The sequence below is a fragment of the Zea mays genome, chromosome 8 (assembly GCF_902167145.1).
Source record: "Zea mays cultivar B73 chromosome 8, Zm-B73-REFERENCE-NAM-5.0, whole genome shotgun sequence".
NCBI classification, from domain to species: domain Eukaryota; kingdom Viridiplantae; phylum Streptophyta; class Magnoliopsida; order Poales; family Poaceae; genus Zea; species Zea mays.
Window position 1 is genome coordinate 110033070 of NC_050103.1, and position 9471 is coordinate 110042540.

Here is a 9471-nt window from a genome sequence, read left to right on the forward strand (position 1 = left end):
GGCTTACAACGAAAAGTCAACGCTGATTTAAAAAGATTATGTGTTTTATTGCGGGGATGTGCGTGTATCTTCGGAATAAATACCATTTTACATAGCATAACATCATCACATCATTTCGCATAGCATAAGCATCATACATCATGCTGCATAAAGCACAAGAAGGGGACACAATATCGATCTTCGGAAGAATACTTTGAAAAAGGGAAAACATGCTAAGTCACAAGGAGATACAATATTGATCTTCGGAATGTAGCTTCGGAGAATATTTTCACGAAGCATGGATATTCTTCATCAGAACACTATGGGTATTGTTGTGATAAATGAAAATTCTTCTTCACGAAGCATGAAAAGAAGGGAAGGTGTTTTTTCGTCAAAGACTCAAAAAAGGTACGTATGTAAAATTTCATGCATCGTAAAGAATTGAACCATAAAAAACAAGTATATTACATTTAGAGTTACAAGATATTACACATATTACATTTCAGAAGTTTTTACAATAACACTTAGTCTTCCCTAAGTACAACTTACGCAGCTTCGTTCAGGAGTTGATTAACAACTTGATCCATGATAGCTTCAGCCATCTTTTTAATTTCGTCGTCTTCTTTCGGGTGAGGGCCCGGAGACGCTTTAGTAGGATCTGAAGGAGGATAGGATATGGCTACATTGTTATTACAAATTGCGAACGAAGTTTAAAATCAAAAATTACAACACAATAAAAACCATTAGTTAATACCTATTTGCCCTTCGGGCTCTGCGCTTTTCTCAGCAGCCTATGCTACTTTTCTAGCATCATTGATGCCCCTTTCGCTTTTTTGGATAATTTCTCGGGCCATTTCTCGACCACCATTGTCCCAGACATCGGTGAAAAATTTTCCACCAACCATGCTAGCTTCGGCTGAAGGATCTTTTGCATCTTCGAAGGACAAGGTAGCTTCGGATTGCGCTAAAATCTTTACATGCTCGCAGCCCTTTTTCTCCAAAATGGTGGCAATCCCCCTGGCACCCGAAAAAGCACATATGTCTGCGCGGCTATTTAGAATTTCCTCAAAGGCCTCAGCTTCGTGATTAATCCATTCGATGGGACCTTCAGGGTTCCCTCTTGTAAAGTTTTCTTCGCTCGAGAATGCGCCAACGCTGGCGAAGCTAGCTTTCATTTTCTTAACACACTCCATAGATTTGACATAGCATCTTTTCTTGGATGAACGAAGCTCTTCAACAGTTCCTTCTAAATGATTTGCCCATTGGTCACTAAGTTCTCGCTTCGTTTCTTCAAGTATGCGTTCCTCTTTAGCTCTGGCTAGTTGTTTTCGAAGATTTTCAATTTCACGCTTCTGAGCCTCAGCTTGACCTTTAAAAGTAGCTTCGTCTTCTTTTATTCTATTTATCAATGAATGTAATATTTTATCTTTTTCGAGACCTTCGTTCCTTAGTTCAATTACTTCGGAACGAAGGTTGCTCAGGGCCATAACACACCCTTCGTCTTCGGCATCTTTTTGGGCCCTGAGGGCATTGCTAAGTATAAGGCCCTGCAAAGAAAAATGTGTGTGCGTCAATAAATTTAAGAAAACGAAAAATTTTGGTCTCAAGAAAAAATACAAAGACCTCATTTTTTTGCACCTTTAAGCTATTGTACGCCAAGCTGTCGGCCAGCTCGTTTTTCGACAACACCGAGAGCCCGTCTTCTAGTGTTGGGAATCCGAAGCTCTTGCTCATCTCCCGACAGACAGAAATCTCCTTGCTGTCAGGGAGACAATACAAGAAGTCTTCTTCTCCGCTGCCGTTAAATATCAACGCCCCCTTTGGATATTTTAGTTTTTGGGCGTAAAACTGGGCCTCTTGCTTTTCTTTTTCAGACAACTTTTTCCCCGAAGCATGTCGAACAATATAATCAAGGGCTTTGGGGATGCTTCGGGGGCAACAACACTGATTTCTTCAACAAGAATTGGCTCCGTCATTTTTTCTTCCTCGGTTTTCAAGGATTTTACCTTCGTGGGCTCTGAAGGCTCAGCTTCAGCCTCAGTTTGTTGCTTTGGAGCTTTAGTATCAAAAATTTCAGTTTCCGCTTCGGAAGTTTCAACAGTCTTCTTCGGAGTTGTGCTTGAGGACTTAATTGTCTCCAGAACATCTAGCACATTGACCATTCTTTTTCTTTTTGGGGTCACTGTTGGCCCCTTTTTAATTCTTGCTGCTTCAATTTCTACTGAAGGACTTAAAATTTCTGATATTTTTGATCCCTCAGTTGATCCTTTTGCTTCTTCCATCTTTTCTGTCGATGGCGCTTCGGCCATCTCTTTGGTTTCTGGTAATAAAATCTTTGGTTCCTCCAATTCTGTTGTTGTTGGCGCTTCGGCCATTTCTGCGACTTCTGGCAGCAAGGTTGGCTCTTCAGCCTCGGTGGCCGAAGAGGTCTCTCCGGTGAACTCAGGCACCGAGGCTGGTTCAATATAGCGTGGCCGATGTGTGAGGACCTTTATCCTTTTTCTTTTCGGTGCTGGCTCACTAGGAGCAGCTGCAGCTTCTTCTTTCGCAGAAGTCGTGCCTTTTCTTTTCTGCCCTCGAATGGGAAAACGATAGTCAGGGTAGACGAACCCGATTGCATCAAATACCCGGTTGAGTCTTTTCCTTTTTCGGCCTCCGAAGGCCGCTGACAATGCAGTGTCTTCGGCCTTCGAGTATGCCCCAAGCAATTCATCACTTACAGTCTCAATGCTCTTTAACCAATCATCATCTGGTTCAACGAATTTGTCTCCATACTTGAATGTGTACTTCAGCCGGACTAGCCCACTTTCGTCAGTTTCTTTAATAGTTTCTTGCGGCATTTCCCAGTTATCCGCAAGAGGCCACACTCTGAAGGCTATATGTTCTTGTGTCAAATCCCTCGTCCCAATAAAAGAGCAAACAACTCTGAAGGCTCTCTGGCATTCTTCGGCTGCTTCGTTCATTTCCACCTTCGGCCTTCGCAGGCCGAAGCTTTGCCAGATGGGGTGCATAATGATCTTCTTTATATCTTCTCGAGAGTTCAAATCATTCTTCACGTAAAACCATTCCGTCATCCAGTCGCCAGGCCACCTCTTGCGAAAGGTCGGCACTGGGCAGCTTGACCCAGAGCGAGAGCCGAAGCTATAGCAGCCAAAGTTGTTGTGATATTGTTCCTTACCCCAGGGTTTTGTCTCATATAACAATTCGTGTATATTGCAGAAGCTCTTTGCATCAGGTTCCAAGCCTTGGCTCCTTACAGCCCACACGAAAATATTCATCCTTATGATCGCTTCGGGGATAAGTTGGTGAAGGCGGATTTCAAATATCTTCAACACCTCCACAACAAAGCGGCTCAGGGGAAATCGTAGTCCAGCTTTCAAGAAGCTTCGAAATACTACAACTTCATTTTCTTCAGGAGTTGGGCAAGTCTTCTCTCCCTCGTCGGCCCTTACAATAGACAAATCCCGGAAATATCTTCCCCTCATGTTGGCAAGATGACTTTCTTTAATACTTGATTTGCCGAAAACCGCATGGCTTGGTCGCCAAGGTCGATCTTCGGAGTCTTCGCCACCACTATCTGCGTCATAGCTGTCGCTATCACCAGTATCTTCAGACAAACCTTCCAAAATTTCTTTAGTGATCTTCTCTGTATTAGTCTTCGACATAGATCGAAGAAAACCTAGATGCATCTCTTCAGAAAGACTCAGCTTCATTTCGGCAATAACCTTCTTCTCCTCAGACATCTCTTCGGAATTCTTGCCTTTCGCTTTCGAAGCTTAAAACTAGGGAGGCAACAAAATATTTGTGGGCAGTAAACTATTTGAGCAGGCAAAACAGATGGCAAGGGAGCGTGCCAAATAAATTGTGGCGAGCTTGTATTTATACGCCCATTATGTTGAAAAATGGAGGGTCCCACTTGTCAAAGACTGTTGCTATTCTAGCAAAGGGAAGGTGTTTTTTCGGACCTTCGGCTTATAGCCTTCGTCCATTTCGCAATCTGAATTTATCATTGACAAATTAATATTGCGAGGGGCTACTGTTGGGGGCCTTCGGCTTCCGAAGGTCCTCAAAAACATGATTTAACAATGTTTCTGGAGTAAAGTACATTAACAGGCACCTTCGGACTCGGATCAGAGCCACGGTACGAAGAAGCACAAAGGTTGGCGCAGTGGCGAAGCTGTGTGTAGAAGAGCTTCGGAGTAGCGGCGGAAAAAGAAACCGACTTAAAGATGAAAAACCAGATTAGACCTCAAAGAGTTATCATAGAGTTATTAATAAATGTAAACAGCATTATTGTAATTTTCCATGGGCTGCGACCCGTGCCTATAAATAGGTGAACAGTATCCCTGTACTGGACACGATGACTTGGCATTTGCTTTTGCGTCACGCTTGTACTTTTACCTTCTTTTAAGCCGAAGGTACATTTGTAATTTGATATCATTTCTATTTTTCCATAATAATAATATAGAAATGAGTTGATAATAATATATAATTGTTTACATTATCCTTTACATTTCATATGTTTTCTTCTTCATTATTATATGTTGTGTTTACGAAGGTATGTCCTTCATAACCTTCGTCCGAAAATCATTGGGCCTGTTTGTTTCGGCTTCTGGCAGCTTCTGGCCACCAAAAGCTGCTGCGGACTGCCAAACGCTCAGCTTTTCAGCTAGCTTTTATAAAATTCGTTGGGGCAAAAACCATCCAAAATCAACATAAACACATAATCGGTTGAGTCGTTGTAATAGTAGGAATTCATACCTTTCTAGATCCTGAGCCCTATGAACAACTTTATCTTCCTCCACACGTAATCGTAATGATACTCAGATTCTCCCCACAGCCAGATTCTTCCCACAGCCAGATTTTCAGAAAAGCTGGTCGGAAAAAAGCTGAACCAAACAGGCCCATTATATCCCCCAAGGGAAATAATGTTTCGAAGGACGAAGGACTTTAACGTTTAACATTTTTTGTGTTGCCTTGTTCTTAACTCATAGCTTTTGAGAACAAGTCCCCAACAATAACTATCTCTTTCATATGATTTAAGATAATATACAAATATATTACATATAAATATATGAACTTAATTAGTTTTGTCTAAATTATAATTATTAAAATGAAATTCAATTCTAACGAAAAACAAACGGGGCCTTAGAGAAGTCATGGCATTAGTGAAGGCATGTGGTGCCACCCCTAGGACAAATGAGCACACCAACCTCCTGCCTATTTTTACTTTGATAGTCCACTACGGCAATTCAACTAGGATGTGTTTGATTTTGAGTTTGTTTTCATTTATAGATTCGAAAGGATACAATTCATTAATTTTTCTAATAAATTCCACATCCTTTGATCTGATTTTCGGATCGAGGACATCCCTGGCAAAAATTTGTCGAAGTAGACGACATGTAGACACCATACCTTGACAAAAACGCATGTCCATGAATGATTTTGGCATGGCCCGCAGTGATGCAAGCCTCATAAGACTCCTCCCCGAGATTAGTAGCAGAATCAGCAACGTAATCGGCCTTTGCAAAGCCATCGACCATCCACTGATTCCGCTCCATGTTTGGTGGATGCTCGTCGCCGACGAAGCGCCCCAACGAAGACTCCTCAGCGGTGGCACGGTGTGACCCGGGCTCTCCAGCGGCGTCTTGGGGAGACGAGGACGCGCGGCGATCAGGAGCCCCTCGATCAGTACAGCACGACGCGATGCGTCTGGATCGGGATTAGCGGTGTGGTGCGACTTAGGCTCTCCCCCGGCCACCCGCAGCGGTGCGAGAGCTAGAGTTAGGGTTTCTTCCTGCATCATCAGTGGTGCGAGCCAGGACCTCATCATCTGGTTCTCTTTGCTCTTTATCGTCGGCTTGTAGGCAACGCCCGCCGCTGTCGTAGGATAAGCTAGCATAGCAATGTGTCTCTGCTAAGTGCCTGCACGTGCGTAAAGACTCTGGCACATGGTAGGATGATTCTTCGTTATTTGTTTGTTTCTTTGATTTCCCTTGCTATCGCATTCTTCAGTTCTTAGGCCATGTTTAGTTTCAATTAGTCTAAATTTTAGTCCTAGGACTAAATTTTAGTCCATACTTGTTTGGTTCTAGGGACTAAATAGACTCAAATGCTCTTGGAATATATTCATGTGGGCTTTTAGTCTTTTTTAGCACCTATGTAAAGGACTAAAGACTAAATCATTTTAGTCAATATTTTAGTCCTAGTGTTTGGCAAAAAAAGAGACTAAATGGGACTAAAAACTAGAGATTAATCTTTAGTCCCTCTAACCAAACACCCCCTTAGCCTCTCCTGCGGTGGACAAAAGTTTCTTCAATCATACTACATTTATGTATCAACTCCTTCTAGCTGCGAGTGCATCTGATGATGGGAGTGGATTCCATTATGAGGAATGGAGAAGGAAGGCTGTGGATTCCATGATGAGGAATGGAGAAGGAAGGCTATTGGAATAGCACGACCTGTTCGGAATAATATATTGTGCACATTTCTTGTTCTTGTAAAATATTATTTCACTTATTATATTGACAAGAATGAGGCAAGGACCACAATCACTACACGACGATTCACTTACAGCGACCTACGGTTGGTTGCTAAAGCGACCTTCAGCGACCTACGGTTAGTCGCTAAAAACTTTTAGCGACCCATAAGTATGGTCGCTGTAAGTGCCGTCGCTAAAGGCTTTAGCGACAAACATCTTTTTAGCGACCGACCGTCTGTTGCTAATATTGTATATTTAGCGACTAACCGTGAGTTGCTGTACTATAGATTTAGCAACCAACCGTAAGTCGTCATACTATATATTTAGCAACCAACAGAAAGTCGCCCTTGTTACAGTTGTTATTAATAATAATATACATTTAATTAAGCACCACAAATCACAGATTTTTATACACAAATCATAAAGACATACACAGTTAATCAGTATATCACAGTCATAGATCCATCACATAAACACAAAAGCACCACAATTATATGTTCACAAAAGCATCACAATTATAATATCATTCACAATTAGATCATTTACAGATAGCTAGATCATTCACAAAAGCTCCAGATATGATCAGTCACAAAAGCACCACAGCGACATCACTCCAGCTTGAAGCAGTTCAAAAGCCCACAACTACATCACTAATGTTTCATATCACTCCAGCTATTGTTCAAAAGCCCACAACTACTACATCGCTCTAGCTGCTCCAGAGTTGATCAGTCACAAAAGCACCAAAGCTACACTAATGCTTCAAGCAGTTCAAAAGCCTTCAGACAACCACTCCAGCTTCTTATATCCTCCTGTTTTAAGGTACAAGCTTTCTTTGTCCAGAACACCCTAGAAAAAAGTACATCAAATTAGTATATTGTTGCTACATTTGCAAATAAAAATACAGTTTTGAAGCCTTATCTACCTCCACTAGACGGTTGTCGGGGACCATAATTAGGGGTACCCCCAAGACTCCTAATCTCAGCTGGTAACCCCCATCAGCACAAAGCTGCAAAGGCCTGATGGGTGCGATTAAGTCAAGGCTCGGTCCACTCAAGGGACACGATCTCGCCTCGCCCGAGCCCAGCCTCGGGCAAGGGCAGCCAACCCCGGAGGGTTCACGTCTCGCCCGAGGACCCCCTCAAGCAACGGGCACACCTTCGGCTCGCCCGAGGCCCAGTCTTCGCCAAGAAGCAACCTTGGCCAGACGCCACACCGACCGACCGCACCGCAGAAGCATTTAATGCGAGGATGGCCTGACACCTTATCCTGACGCGCGCCCTCCAGGCGACAGAGCCGAAGTGACCGCAGTCACTTCGTCGCTCCACTGACCGGCCTGACGAGAGGACAGCGCCGCCTGCGCCGCTCCGACTGCTGTGCCACTCGACAGAGTGAGGCTGACAGCAGCCAAGTCCGGCCTCGGGCGCCATAGGAAGCTCCGCCTCGCCCGACCCCAGGGCTCGGACTCGGCCTCGGGCCCGGAAGACGACGAACTCCGCCTCGCCCGACCCCAGGGCTCGGACTCGGCCCGGAAGACGACGAACTCCGCCTCGCCCGACCCCAGGGCTCGGACTCGGCCTCGGCCCCGGAAGACGACGAACTCCGCCTCGCCCGACCCCAGGGCTCGGACTCGGCCTCGGCCCCAGAAGACGACGAACTCCACCTCGCTCGACCCCAGGGCTCGCACTCGGCCCTGGCCTCAGCCGACGGTCTCCGCCTCGCCCGACCCGGGCGGGCTCGGACTCTACCTCGACCACGGAAGACATACTCGACCTCGACCTCGGAGGAGCCTTCGTCTCGCCCGACCCAGGGCTCGGACCGACCACGTCACAGGGGGGCCATCATTATCCTACCCCTAGCTAGCTCAGGCTACGGGGAACAAGACCGGCGTCCCATCTGGCTCGCCCCAGGTAAACAAGTAATGATGGCGCCATGCGTGCTCCATGACGACGGCGGATCTCAGCCCCTTACGGAAGCAAGGAGACATCAGAAAGGACTCGACAGCCCCGACAGCTGTCCTTCCGCCAGGCTCCAGCGCTCCTCCGACGGCCACGACATCTCATGAACATGGTGCCAAAACCTTTCCGGCTGCCACGACGGCATGTACTTAGGGCGCTAGCTCCTCTCTGCTAGACATGTTAGCACACTGCTACACCTCCCATTGTACACCTGGGCCCTCTCCTTACGCCTATAAAAGGAAGGGCCAGGGCACTCGTACGAGAAGGTTGGCCGCGCGGAGAGGACGGAACGACGCGTGCAGGCCTCTCGCTCCCTCCCACGCGGACGCTTGTAACCCCCTACTGCAAGCGCACCCGACCTGGGCGCGGGACAAACACGAAGGCCGCGGGTTTCCCCTTTTTACGCCTGTCTCCCTCCGGCTTTCCCCCCTTCGTGCACCATCTCGCGCCGACCCATCAGCGACAATTTACTCGTCGGTCCAGGGACCCCCCCGGGGTCGAAACGTCGACAGTTGGCGTGCCAGGTAGGGGCCTGCTGCGTGTTGACGAACAGCTTCCCGTCAAGCTCCATATGGGTAGTCTCCAGCAACCTTTCCAGCCCGGGACGGTGCTCTGTTTCGGGAGTCTTGAGTTCATGTCCCTCGACGGCAGCTACGACATGATACTCCTTCCTCCACCGCGCAACAGCGACAATGGCAGCCGACAACCCGCCCGCCGGCGGCGGAATCAACGACGTCTTCCCCACGTGGCGGAAGAACAACATTCGGGTTTGTCCCGTCGCCTCCCCCACCGACGGAGGAGGAGGCGGGGCAACCAAGGCCAAGCAGGAGGCGGCACCTCGTTGGCTGTCGAGCGAGTCGACCTCGCCGACGCCCCAACGGGGGACACGTCGGGCATCGACCTCGCGTCTGAGACGAAGACGAGCGCCGTTTCCCCGCAACACGCCAACTCCAAGCAAACGAACGACGCCGGCACGCTCGCAAAGGACTTGTTGGGCGTCACCCTCGTACCTGAGACGACGGTGCGGTCTGCCCCTGACGTGACTTCGTCACCGCC

General features: G+C 47.0%; 1 protein-coding gene across 1 annotated transcript; it reads right to left on the minus strand.

The window, feature by feature from the left end:
- Positions 1 to 388: 388 nt before the first annotated feature.
- On the minus strand, positions 389 to 5916 carry LOC118473125 (uncharacterized). The gene is made up of 2 exons (XM_035961743.1): positions 5395 to 5916; positions 389 to 637 (listed from the first exon to the last, which is right to left on the minus strand). Exons 1-2 carry the CDS (start codon positions 5879 to 5881, stop codon positions 525 to 527), a joined length of 600 nt encoding a protein of 199 aa, XP_035817636.1. The 5' UTR covers positions 5882 to 5916; the 3' UTR covers positions 389 to 524.
- Between the last annotated feature and the right edge of the window lie 3555 nt (positions 5917 to 9471).